The sequence below is a fragment of the Pollicipes pollicipes genome, unplaced genomic scaffold (genome assembly GCF_011947565.3).
Source record: "Pollicipes pollicipes isolate AB1234 unplaced genomic scaffold, Ppol_2.1 Scaffold_2543;HRSCAF=2982_pilon_pilon_pilon, whole genome shotgun sequence".
In the NCBI taxonomy this organism is placed as follows: Eukaryota; Metazoa; Arthropoda; class Thecostraca; order Pollicipedomorpha; family Pollicipedidae; genus Pollicipes; species Pollicipes pollicipes.
In genome coordinates, this window is record NW_023596133.1 from 456,157 (window position 1) to 470,304 (window position 14,148).

Genomic DNA, 14,148 nt, shown 5'->3' on the forward strand with positions numbered 1-14,148 from the left:
TTATCTATGGAACATTTATGCCTTTTGTAACACTAGCGCAATAAATGTCGGCAGCCAATGTTTTGTGCGGGAGGGCTATAAGGAACGTGTTCACAAGGACTCGTCTGAATACGGTTGCGTACAGTCATTACTCGGTGGCCGGAGAACGTAGAGTGTTTCATTGCTTACCAATTAAAAATAATTATTTAGATAATAAGCGGTAGTAAGGGTTGAGAGTTTCATTGAAGCTTCTCAAGAAACTGGGTGCAATCGCCGGAAGAAACATGGCTATGTTATGGAGGTGGAACACCAAAAGCATCAGATCTGCGGGAAACGTGGTGTCATACATCCAAAAGGTCAGGTTTTTTCCTTCGCCTTTATATTGCGTTGCTCATCAAAGTTGTGTTTTGATCATCTGCAATAAAATTGGTGCATGGTGCACACCAATTTTATTGCAAATATAGGCAATGTTTTGAGGTATTATTATGTTGCAAATGTGACTGCAGGAAGAAACAATCATTGCATTTAGGTCTGTTTTTTCTTCTGAAGCCTTGAGATGTATTTGCTACCAAGACTTGCTTGCATGTGTGGGCTTTGGTCAATCATGTTGGATTGCTATTACAATTATCATATATCAGGCATTATTTGAGGTGCAGCCTGCTTACAGCAAATTAATATTTTTGGTCTATATTTACAGGCTTTCTTGAAAAATGAGCTCCCTGCAGTGCAGATACCTGGCATAACAGCACAAGCACAAAAAGAAAATCAGAGGTTTCCTGAAAATATTGAATGGCCTGAGGAATTGGAGTGGGTAAACACCAATAGGTAAGCATCACTTTTATCACAAAACCGGGTGCTGATTTTGTCATGTTGAGTATTGTTAACTTTATAAGGGCATGAGTGTTCTACATACTCTTTATGGTCTCAATAATAGCACTAAGGTGCATTAAAATTATGGCCATGGCCACGGCCAACACTGTTTCTCTCCTTGTGATAACTGCTGCACATGGTGTTGATTAGCAATGCCAGCACTTTAATTGCATAAAATGGGTGCTTGTGGTATTAATTAGATGTGATGTTTGCAACTCTAAGATAGTGATATTGAGAAAACATATTGTGTATGAAGATGCTAATTTTGCATCAAGTACATAGAAATGTTTTCATGTAGTTCAACATGACATGATCTTTATCCTTTTGCCTTGCTTGATGACCTGATTATTTGTTCTACCTGATGGCTCAGTTGGTTATGGCGCCTGTCTTCAGTTGCTAGGCAAGTGTTATTTGCCCTCAATGGGTAGCTTATTGCAGCCTGCAACTGGTGGTGACAGTCACTGGGTGAACTAAAGGTCAGGTGATGTCAGTGGGTAGGATGGACCATGCTAAACATTCAGACATGTTAAAATTTTACCACCAAGTTCTACTGTTAACCAGGCATCGCTGGATTGGACGATAGGGGTCAGGGCCCACACTACAAACTCTGCCGAACATGAGCTCTGGTCCCAGAAATATGTCCATCCAAAAGGCTCAAGTTAAACACATAGATATTGCCAGCAAAAGTGGGTGCAATATCTAGTTTATGATGAAAAGGCTTGTTGTGTTTAAATATTTTCTTACAAAAAAAAATGTAGGAAGAAGTTTACATGTGTATAATGAACCTTGTTGGAAGCATGTAGATAGCTCCTGAAATTGTAGTGCTTGTTGGCTGTTGAGGGTGGTAACTAGTGGAAAAACTGCTTCTAGGTCATGGCTAGTGACATCACAGGATTTCACATCAGCAGGGGAACATGATGAAAAAAATTTATGAAAACTTGGTTCAGAGCATTGTAGGTCCACACAATTTATTCTGTGCTGTAAAACATCACATGCTCTTGATCTTCCTATTTGTGCATATCTGCCTTACATTTTTAAATGTTAACATGTAATCAGCACATAAGGATATGTACCATTGATTTATAGCAGTAAGACACATATAGAACCATAAGCTGGTGCCCAACCAAGCACGCCCGATCGATGGGCTCCAGATGCATCCCCATGGGCAACGACCCCTGACCAGACACTCGAGACCTTGTAATGTTGTGGGGGGGGGGGATGGGAAGCTGTCGCCGTATGTCAGTCCGGCGCGGGACACATTGCCTTCCTATGAAGTCATGCAAAGGAAGCGAAGCTGGCCATATGGACGTAATCTCGCACTATTTGTGCCCATGCAAGTTTTTGCCATCGCGACCTCTTGCATACATACACATATACAATCACACACATTCACATACATACATATAATCACATAGTCACATACAATCTTGTCTCATAACATATTTTGCTGGCGATGTGTTTTTGCCATTCAATCCTTAGCTACACGATCGTTTTCATCGATGTTTTACCATACCATCCTTAGTGCGCTCTATTTTGCCACATCATCTCGTATCCAGTTCTGGCCGCACCCACGGTTTTTGCCGTGGCCTGACTCTGGCTGTCGTGCTGCAGTCACAGACAGCCGCTGCGGCCGTACCAGCCGCCGGCCGACCTGCAGGACCAGCTGTCGGCCGTGTTCGACGACCTTCTGGGCAGCGGCCACCACAGCGGCACGCCCGTCGGCGACCTGGCCGCCAAGCACCGCCTGCTGGTCACGTGCGCCGACAGGCTGGGCCATCACGTCACCAACAGCCAGCTGCACCAGATCCGCACGCTGGGTAGGTGCCACCCGGACGGGCCGGTGGCGGGGAGCGGCTTCCCTGCACGCTGGGTAGATGCCACCCGGACAGGCCCGCGCTCCCCGGCGCGCTGGAAAGGTGCCACCCGGACGTCCAGCGGTTCGGCTCAGCTCGATCAGAGAGAGAGAGACGTGTAGCGTCGCGGTGATCTGTATTGGACCGAGTCCAGTGGCGGCCTGCCCCTGCTATCCCAGGCAGGCACGACATAACATTTAGTTCGGGTGAAATACCACTCATAAGTCAGCTCGCATACGCGCACCTATCATGCGTCCCGCACGGTCCGCCACCGGACGGCGGTCAGCGCCCGCGGCGGTAGGTCGCATTCCACCGCGCGGCCGAGGCCGCGCCGAGACACGACAGGGACGGCATGCTGTGCCGCCGGGCCGGCTGGACGTGCTCACAACAAAGACGATCTCAGTTGTCATGATCCGATGCTTATGTCTCGGATTACACACTGCTGCCTTCTGCGTTTTGGTTTTGGTTTTGTTTTGTTTTCGTTTTAGCTGTCATGATTGGGCTAGCAGGCAGGGTGCGTGCGCCTGGAGATGACGCTACGTAAGTGACTTGTGAAATTTGTGGGGCAGCACACGATGACGCGTTGGCAGTCCAATCACATTATAGCTGCTGCGCTGCCAGAATTTTGTGAAAATTTCACTTTAGGTCATTTGTTGGAGAAAAAAACTTTCGGACCGTACTCCGCTACACTCCCCCCCCCCCCCTCCCTTCTCCTTTTGGGTCGATACGTGTGCGTGAGTGCGTGACTTTCTAGTTGGTGTTCAAGTGTTCCCAATACCCGAATAGGGATATCTACAACTGAACATTCGAAGAGCCCGTAGTTTCCCCGCGGTGCCCGCCACTCCTACCGAGGCGACAGGTTAGCGGCGCCATATAGCCTCAGCGGCTGATCGTGTTGATCGCGAGCAATAATTGGCATGATTGCCCCAATGACGACGACGACAACGAAGTCCTATTTCGTTGCCACTCTCGCGTGATGCTTGGCTCGCTGCAACGTGCCACTAAAAATAGCACGGAGAGCAACGCGTCAGGTCGGCGCACCACTTTTGCGTCCATTAACTGTGTCCTGATGCCCCGGCTGTGGCGATTGCCTGCATGGCCACTTACCTCTCGCCAGTCTTCCCGCCCGCCACAAATTATATGCAGAAAATGCCTGAGCTACGCGCCGATCGGAGCGAGCCCAATATTTGCACCGCCCGTCTGCACACGCGGAACACCTCGTGACACGGCGAACACTGAGCGAGTATCGCATCCCGTGTGCCCGCACCTTCGAGCCGCCGCCGTCGGCCCAAGTAGCTGAATCTCCACGGGGCTCCACGGGGCGGAGGGTGAAGGGCGATGTGACGTCACGGGTCGCGTTCCGACCGCGGGCTCGGGCCGCGCGAAGGGACGTTTACGTGTGATGTTCCAGTTTAAACTTGTAATTTTAGTTAATTGGGCAGAACACATTCCTCGCTGGACTTCGGAATCTTAGAGTCTTTATCTTAGAAAGTCCGTCACGTTATTTAGTGCATATCCAGCGCAAGTAAGCGTCGTCAACACTAAACAATCTACGATTGATAATCATGCCCAACGCTTGTTAGCATTTCTTCGTAATTCCCATGGGAAATTGTAATAAGTTTAAGTTCATCTACCTCAGGGCGATTCGTGTGTCATTTCTTGTGCTTTGATGTTTTTTTTTATTGTGTTTGCGTCGTGTGTGTTGGTTGACCTGGCTGCAGCAGTTGTTAGTTGTGAAACGTTTCGGAAGTTAATGTAAGAAGCGTGTTTTTCATTTTGTTTGTGTCGTGTATATATATATATATATATATATATATATATATATATATATATATATATATATACTTGTGCGTGTATGCCAATCAGTTTTGTCTTATGTTTGTAGGATTTGAAACTGCACCGTAGTACATTGGGCTGGTTTCGGACATCAACACCCTGTTTAGTTCAGTGATGCGTCATTATGGTGGAAATGACTTTCAAGTACATCACAACAGTCCACAACCCAGTCATCTCGTCGCTCCCCCTGAGCTCCGCCTGACAACGCTGGGACCCCTGACCACTGACCTGTTCCCATTGCTGTTACTGTTCATGACCTGTTACATTTGCAGGAGACGTCATGCGGTACTACGCCACACCGGTGCGCACATCAACCCCTCTGGAGCAGATGAAGGAGCAGGACCTGCCGAAGAACCTGCATATTCAGCTGGACTACGTGCGATTCCACCCAGGTATGCCGGTTGCCTCCCCCCCCCCCCCCCATCCCCGAATGTCACTTGGAACATTGCATTTACATGGTGCTTTGAAATTATCGGTGCCCAAATCGATGTTTGCTCCTGTGTGCAGTGCACTGGCAGATGCGAAGGGAACCACGGACAAACCCCAAGCAAGTCGGCCCGTTGAGTGCCAGCGGGTCCTTGCTCCTTTCCGTTTTCCCCAACCCCAGGCGGTAACAAAGTAGGAACGTAACTGTTAAATGCCTGATTTTCGTACCGTTGTTGAAGCATTGTACGTCATTCTTGCGTATGGTGTTATCGATGCTCCATATTACCATATGCGGATACAGTGTATGGATTCAATAGAGCTACGTCATACATAATGTAATATTACATGCAATCAAATGCGATAGCACTATACATAGGCACAGTCACGGTCAGGAGCATGGATTTTCCAGGGGGCCTCCCGGACGAAATGCGACCCCCTCACAAGGAACCTCCTGCGCAATGTCATGTTCAAGGAAAAGAGAACGAGGGCGGTGTGTGCCTGCTTTTCAAGCTGTTGTTTTATCATATCCAAGTAACTAAATGTCGACAGTCACAAAATCTAGAATTGGAACTTTCTCATTATCCAGCAGTGTCTCGGTATCGTCAAACAGGGCCTCCTGTTCAAGGAAAGCCCCTCCCCCCCCCCCCCCCGCTGCGCAGAGGTGTCTCCTAAACCAGAACGGTAGGCTTCTGATTCATGAAGGAGCTCCCTAATCTAACCAAAGGGCCTCGCTATCCCAAATAGGACAGCCGGATCCGGAACCGCGACCATCTGGCGCATGAAAGGGGCCCTCCTGTTCCAGACATGGGGCCCCGGCTGGATATAGAAGGGCCTCCTTATGCAGAACAGGGCCTCTTAGCTTTTAATGGGGACCTCCCGAGCTATTAAAGCGTCTCTTTAACACAGCATTGGGCCTTCCGGTCTCGAGTACTGGCTACCTTTTTCCTAAAAGTGACCTCGTAATCCAGAGAACGAGGTTTTTGATGAAGCAAAGGGTCTTCTGAGCCCGATTTACTGCGCTAGCTCAGTTATAGGGTCTCTTTGATCTCATTTGAAGCATTCCGTGAGGATTTGGTACTCTTGCTACGATGCCTTTTGTTTGGGAAAAGGGGGCTTGCCCTCATTTTTATGGGGAGGGGGAAACATGCTGTTGCCAGCTGCCGGTAGGCAGGGGGCAAGAGTACGTCGCTTATCTCGCACTGCAGCGCGCGTATGACTTACTATTGCTAGGTTGGCGTGGTCACGTGTGTGACAGCTTGCCGGTACTTTTTAGTCTTGTTCAAAGCTCGTTTTGACCTACACGCGCTTCTCGGGATCCGAGGACTTGAAGCTATGCAATGTCGTTGTTCGTTCTGAACGGTTGTGCTTCTTTCCAGAAACTGATACCAAGTTCGGTGGTGTGTCTGCTTTCCCGAAAAGCTCAACGGTGGTTTCGTCGATCAAGTATAAGAACAAGTACAAGGGGTACACTGCCAGAAAATCCTGGCCATACACCAGTTCCTGATGTCCTCAAAGCATGGCGTATTCGTTTGAAACATTATTTACATCGTTTTCATTTGCTGAACAGACTGAAATAAATGCTGATGTGTCGTTTTGCTTTGATGCCTTGAAAAGGGGCGCAGAATCATGGAACTACGATAGGAATATTTAGCATCTTCACGCAGCAGGTAGCTGCACCGCCAATGGCGGCGAGGGAGGCCAGGCGGCCTTAACCCCCCCCCCCCCCCCCCCGCTCTTCCGTCAGGGTTGAGCTCAATTTCTCACCGCGACGCGACTTTGAATATAATTCCGGACCCTAATGTTCAGGAGAACAAGTCTGGTTTTAAGTCGGATAGTTGCTGCCATGGGCAGCTACATATGGAGCCCAACAGACTGAAGGTATTAAGACTAGTGGATAGTCGAGTAAACATGCATGACACCCAGCTGAAACGATTTATGGAGGCATTAGGTCAAAATATCAACAATTCGTTGATCACTAGGCACTACGCATTTGCGTTTGTGAAGCAGACTGTTGGCGGTCCGTTCTGTCAATGGAGCAGGGACTAGGTCCTAAAAAGCCCCCTCCCCGTCGCAAAACATGGTAGCCCCCGCCCTGTCACAACTGCTGGCTGCACCACTACTTGTAGCCTGCAGGTGGCGGTGCTGCTGGTATTGGTGGTAGGGGGCTCAAACATCCAAGCTTGATCCCAACTTGACTCGAGTCCCCCTTCCCGAGCATTGAAAATAACACAAGCTCAAATTTTGGGGACGCCATTTTTTACATTTTAGATGGTGTTTTTCCGATGTTTCCGACGCGTTGCTCGAAACTGCGTCCCTTGCTGGGCGGGTGCATAATGGGCATTTTGTTCATTGTCAAAGCAGGCGATTCAAGAGAAAGTTTCAGAGCCCGTCATAAGACTGATGCTACTAACATGTAACTCACAAAAACCAGAAAGTTGGTCAAATGCCTTGCCGCTCATCACCATCCGTCGGGAAGTGCGTAGTCCTTGTTATTTTTAAGGAAGGTTTTGTAAAGGGACAGTTTGCTTAAAATGCGATCGCGCCGGATAGTAAGCAGGATTGCGGGATTTTTCAGTAACTTTTGGGTGAACTGGAGGCTCCCGATATTTTCCTGATATTTGGAAATGACACTTGTTTCTTTCATAATGATGAGCAGAGAGCTCACTGAAATTTCTCCCGTCGGGGCGGATAACTCAAGCATAAATTCTGAGCTCCTAGAAGAATTTCGAGAAAATTGCTATTTCCGACCGAGTAGGAGGCGTCTGATCTAGCAGACTAGCAAGAAGTGAAAAGTACAGCAGAGAGGCATATTCCCCTTTAAATTTTATCTTAAAGCCACAGTTTTCCGACTACCTTTAGTTTGTGCTTAGAGGAATATACCGATTCTTGAAAATCTAAAATCGGGAGGTAACTTCAGAGTAAAATGGAGTTTCCCCGTTACAAGATCTGAAAATTCGACCTTTGAAGGCTGACATGCAGTCAGGATATGTCGGCGCACGCCGGTTTTTGCGCTGAAGAATATTTTTGGTGCGTTCGGAGGGTGGATAGTGAGGTGGTTAGCGCATCTGCGCTGCACGTCTGTGAAACCGGAGGTACAGGGTTCGATTCCCCGCGATGCCCATGCCCTTCTGCTAGGGAATTCGCAAGCGACGACGCACTCAGCCTCAGCGGCCAAGTGCATCGTCAAGTCTCAATGAAGGCTTTCCGCTTAAAAGACCCTAAATCGGCCAGCAACTTTTGGGCGATGTCTTTGTCTGTTATTCGTCTTTTGTTTGACTGGAATTGACCTTGATGGTCATGTGGTATAAAAATCGTACTACATTCAGTGTTCTTGTGCCACAATGAGCATCTGTGGATTTCACATTGAAACCGGAGCTTGGGGCTCGTTTTGTGCTTGTGCGGGGTAAATCAATTCGTGAAGAAATCCCAAACTCGACGGATATTATAAGTTGCTGCAGTTTTCCTGTTACGAACGCGTTCGAAAGGGCGCGCGCGCGGCAATCGTGGGATATAAGCACAGCGGGTTCGGACTGGTGAGTAGGGTGGTGAGGAGTACAAGTGGGTGGGTACCCGTGTAGTTGCGCGAAATTATCGTCCTTTTATCCGATGTTCAAGAAATTATATCGGGCGGTGATCCGCTAACGTCCGATACCAGCTCGTTCTGTATCGTGAGTTGGTGCACCCCTACCTTCAAGAAAAGTGTGGAACATGTCCGGTGCAGCAGCGACATCGCGGCAACAGCTTCGGGCTTTAGCACATATGCTCAGTAAATCCCAGCGCTCTGAGTTTGGCACAGTGCTATCCAACGGTTTGGCACATGTTCGCCATAAACTTTAGCACATTTTCAGTCTTTGTTTTAGGAACTGTGTTGTAAAGGTGGTTTTAGATAATAATACCCCAGAAACGTTTTTTTGTGGATAATTTTTTTGAAACCTCAGAGCAATCTTAACTGGCCTGAATTTGGCGCCTGGAAATGTGGGGTCGAGTGCACCATTGTCACATGAGAATGCACGTTAGGACATGCCTTTTGAATACAGATAGATCAGTCACAAATTGAAATGAAAATGTAATAGGGTATCATGTAAAATGCGGGAACAAATTCAATTTTGCTTGTGGGCACTTTTATGGCAGAGTTATCTATACTGTTTCATGCTATTGCACCCATGCTTAGGGCTAACTGCCAGCTGAGCAGTGCTCACCAGTGCACCCAGATATCTCAGGCTTGATGAATTGATGGAAACTGGTCAGATTAGGCAGGATGTTGGGTCAAAAGGCAATAAATTAACAACTGATGAAATGATGTGTGTAACTGCTACCTGGGGACCAGAAATGTAGTACCATTAAGTTAGGATTACATCCTGCACCTCTTAACTATATATGTATACATATATATATATATATATATATATATATATATATATATAAATATTCCAGAACAGATATCCTGCACTCATTCATCAAAATAATATCACATTTGACATTAAGCAGCATTCATTGTTTCATTCTTTTCAAAATAGTAACATGGGAATAAATTGCATGATTGTGCACCAAATATAGAGTTAAGCTGATGCATTAAATATGTTGATGTGCAAATGATTGGTACTGTGCAGTTAAGATGATAATTCATTATCATTTGCTTTTCATCATTTTCACTTTTGATTATGCCTGTTATAACCATGACCTACTTGAACAAACTCAACATGGGGGACTCTTGACCACAGGCATCTTCTCTGCCCAGAATGAATGCTCCAGATGACAGTGAGTCATTTCAAATCAGAGAGGTCTGCTGTGCCAGCCAGTGCAGCTACCTGGTGGGTCACCATGCGCTGATTGAGAACTGCCTGTCTGCCACCGACGACGCCTGGCTGCTGGGCATTGTCAAACAGGCGTACCCGTACTACGAGCCAGATGGCATCAAGTCCCTGCTGCTGCGCGAGGTGCGGACGGACGGCAGCGTCGACGAGCGGCCGTACCGCTGCTGCTTGGTCGGAGCGCGGGCGCGGCGGGCCGACGCCCAGATCCGCAGCGGAGACGCGGTGTGCGTATACCGACCGGTCGTATGGCGCTGGAAGGAGGACGCCGTCTGTCCGCAGTACAGCGACTGTATGCTGCTATTGCGCGACGCCGACCTGTCGGTTGTCGTCGTGTTCCACATTACGGGGCGGGGCGACTGCGCCGCCTGCCGGCAGAACGGTTCGGGTGCCGGCCGGCGCGCGCGCGCGGCGTCCGACAGCGTGGACAGTCCTGCGAGCTCGCCGCGCATGCGACGCAGGAAGGCGCGCAGGGTGGCCGCTGCCGAGGATGGCGCAGTGGCGCGACGCGGCCGGCTGACGCCAGGCGAGGAGGGCACGTCGAAGAGGGAGCCGCGGGATGAGGCGGCATCGAGACAAGAGCCGCGGGACGAGGCGGCGTCCAGGCAAGATCTGCGAGACAAGGCGGCATCGAGGCAAGATCTGCAAGACGAGGCGGCACCGAGGCAGGGACCGCGGGACGAGGCGGCATCGAGGCACGAGCCGCGGGACGAGGCGGCATCGAGGCAGGAGCCGCGGGACCAGGCGGCATCCAGGCAAGATCTGCGAGACAAGGCGGCATCGAGGCAAGATCTGCGAGACGAGGCGGCCTCGAGGCAGGGACCGCGGGACGAGGCAGCATCGAGGCACGAGCCGCGGGACGAGGCGGCATCGAGGCACGAGCCGCGGGACGAGGCGGCATCGAGGCAAGATCCGCGAGACGACGCGGCATCGAGGCAGGGACCGCGGGACGAGGCGGCATCGAGGCACGAGCCGCGGGACGAGGCGGCATCGAGGCAAGATCCGCGAGACGACGCGGCATCGAGGCACGAGCCGCGGGACGAGACGGCATCGAGGCAGGAGCCGCGGGACGAGGCGGCAGTGACCGAGGGGTCGCCGCGTGCAGGTGGCGGCGGACGGCGGCTGCGGCGGCGGTCGCGACGGCACGCAGCTCAGCGGGACCCCGTCTCAGAGGCGGCGGACGGAGCGCCGATGGAGCGCGACCCCTCGCCGGAGCTGCTGGCCGAGCAGCCGCCACGCCGCGCGGAGCGTCAGGAGCCGGCGCCCGCCGCCCCAGCCGCCGCGGCGGCCGCGGCGGAACCCAACCGGACGGACGCGGCGACGGCGGCCACTGCGAGCGCGTCACTGCCTGGCCGGGCGCCGGCCGGTCCGGCTGCCGCGGCCACTGCGCCAGACGCTAACCAGCAACCACGGAGTCCGACCGGCGCCTCGCCCGCCGTGCCGCCAGCTCCGTCTGGGTCAGACGCGCGGCCCACGGCGCTGGACAGGTTCCTGTCGGGCGCGCCAGCCAGCGACCCGGGCAAGCCGTACACGCTTATTGTGGACGTCGGCAGAGGCGATCCGTTCCTGCGCCAGCGGCCCCACGTCATGGGCGTGATTGTGTCGGTGCCTCAGGCGCTACGGCGGACGGTGCGTGGCTTCATGGCCATGGCGGCCATCAAGGACCCGTCCTGCTGCACCGCAGACCCGGAGCGCTTCGACCTGATGGTATTCGTGTTCGTGCGCAGCCTCAGCGAGCTGCCAGCGCTCGATGCCAACTACGGCCTGCAGGTGGGCAACGTGCTGCGCGCGCGCCACCTCAAGATCGAGAGCCACAACGGCAAGCTGGACGGCCGCGTGTTCCAGGGCTCGGCGCTGACGGTGTTCTCGGGCGGCGTGAGCGAGCCGCTGGATCCGCTGGGCCCGGCCGCGGGGGTAGAAGTCACGGACGCCGAGCGCGCGCGGCTGATCTGGCTGCGCGAATGGTGGGCGGTGCTGCGCCCTTGGCAGGAGAGGCAAGGCCTCGTCGTCGACGCAACCTTCAGCCAGGTCGGTGGGCCGGGGCTCTACAACGTGCGCTGCGAGGCGCTGGAGCTACGCAGCGCCGACGCCGGCCGGCCCGCGTATCTACTGGTGCGCGACGGCACGCGATGTGCTTTGCCAATGGTCGAGCCACGCCCGCCGGACGACGACGGCGCCGACCTGCCCGAGACGGAGGAGACAATCGTGCTGCGCGAGCGGGCCGAGGGCGTGCACGTGCGCGTCGCCGACCGGCGCTGCCTGGCCACGCTGGAGAAGCTCCGCGCGGACGACCGGCTGTGTTATGTGCAGCTGCTGCGTCTGCGCGTGACCGACGCGCTACAGGACGAGGAGACGTACACGTCCGGCCTGGAGCTGGTCCTTCGGGCTGAGGACGAGGCGCTCGTGGTGCTCCTGGACGCGGGCAGCGCCGGCGCGGACGAGATCCGGCGGCGCGTGGTCGTGCTGTTGGATAGAGGCGAACACCCGGCGGCCGACGGGGCGTCCGCAGGTGCCGCCGCGCAGCCGGAACAGCCGGCCGTCGCTCAGGGATCGACTCTGGGGTCGCGCGGCCACGGAACACGTGCGGACGCGACCGGCTTGCCGGAGGAGACGGTGGCAGCATCGGCGCCGCAGGGTCCAGCCCTAACATCAAACGGCCATGAGTCATCCCCAGCCAAAGCGGCCCATCCCGAAAAGGCGTCAGCAGTCGTCCAGGGTCGAATCCTGAGGTCAATGGTGAACGAAGCGAGCGGTGTCGTCCAGCCAGCAGAGTCGGCGGCAGCCGTCCGCGGCCCGGTGCTGAGGGCATCGCAACGCCGGACGGCCGCCGTCGCGCCGGCGCCGGTGGCGTCTGTGGCCGGTCCGGCCCCAGACCCAGCGGCGCTCGCGTCGGCCGCTGCCAGCACGCCTCCACCGGAGAGGCGGTCGCCCGGGGGCCACCCCCTGGCCGTGGCACGCCGCGGGCTGCGGGGCTCACCCGTGAGACGCGGCTCGCCGCCGTCGGCTCAGTCGCCCAGTCCGCGACGGCAGAGGCTGGCGAACGGCATGGTGTTGCGCGGCGCCGAGAAGGGTGCCCAGCGGCCGGCGGCGGCGTGTCCGGAGACCCAGACCTCGACGGGGAGCTCCCAGGTGAGCGGCGGGTGCGGTCGCGGACCGTGAGCAGTCGTTTGTCGTTCGGTGCCGCCCGTCGTTCGTTGGCATTAGCATCATCGCCCGTGAGATAGAGCGCAGGACGTGCGAATCCGACTAGTTCCTGTCGGAAAATCCAGGTGGTGAAAGATGGAGCGAACTGCGAGGGCATGAGTGATGTTTTCACTAATTATCAGTCTGTCGTGAATAATCACCACATAGCCTCGACCCTTCGCCAAAACTAATGGCGAAATTGTGTGCTTTCCCACAGGAAAGCCCGTGCTCCTTCTACCCGGTACAGCGTGAGCGTCTGGACCTCCCCGAAACCCAGACGGAGCAGTCGCAGGAGTCTCAGTCGCAGGAGCCCGGCTTCGTCACGGCGCCGCAGTCGCCCGCTGGTACTGTGGTGACCGCGGCACCTGCCTCGCCCTCACCGGGTGCCGCCGCGCATCCCGCACCGGCCGACGCCGCCCTCGTGCTGCGCGTCACCGACCGCCGGCTGCGCCTCGTGCCGCTGGCCGAGGCAGCGGCGCAGCCGGCCGGCCAGCGCTTCCGCACGCGCTGTGCCGTGCGCTGCGCGCCGCCTGCGCCCGACGCGTCGCCGCTGGAGTGGCTGGCGGCCACGTGCCGCGGTCCGCGCTGCCGCACGCAGTACGTGGGCGCCGCTCTACCGCCGATGCGCTTCACGCCGGCGCTGGAGCCGGCGCACTTCTGCGCCTACTGCGGCGAGCAGATGGCGCTGGTGCTGGTGCTGCCGCTGCAGCTGGGCGGCGGCGGCGCGCCTGCCGTCGAGGCGCTACTCACCGGCGAGCCTGCCGAGCAGCTGCTGGGCATGCCGGTGCGGCCGGCCACCTTGCCGGCACTGCAGCGCCGCCTGCGGGCCGTGACTGACGCTCTGGCTGGCGGGCCGGCAGCGGAGATAGGCCTGCAGCCGGTGCCCGGCGGCCAGCCGGCCTTCCTCGTGGTCAACACGGTGTTCGCGGTCCCGCTGGACAGCGGAGATTGAGTGACCGAATTTACTGAAATTCGATTCGGCTATTCAAAACAGAATGAATTCAAATATGAGTGATCGGAGCAGTGGCGTTTTGTGTGCGTACGTCTGTGGCGGTATCTGGTGCGCGTTCGTGACGTTGCGCAGGCTGTGATGCAACACGCCTGATCGCTTGTTCATTAGGCAGTTTTCACGTCATTGTCATTGGTGTGTTTTGCATACGGTTTTCGGAGAACACGTTTTCAATCAACGT

General features: G+C 54.5%; 1 protein-coding gene across 1 annotated transcript; it reads left to right on the forward strand.

Annotated features, from left to right (window-relative positions):
* The first annotated feature begins 87 nt into the window (after positions 1–87).
* Positions 88–6,554, forward strand: LOC119097597 (39S ribosomal protein L50, mitochondrial). The gene is made up of 5 exons (XM_037220642.1): positions 88–335; positions 677–804; positions 2,461–2,666; positions 4,811–4,930; positions 6,341–6,554. The coding sequence occupies exons 1-5, from the start codon at positions 264–266 to the stop codon at positions 6,466–6,468; spliced, it is 654 nt and encodes a 217-aa protein (XP_037076537.1). The 5' UTR covers positions 88–263; the 3' UTR covers positions 6,469–6,554.
* Positions 6,555–14,148: the final 7,594 nt, after the last annotated feature.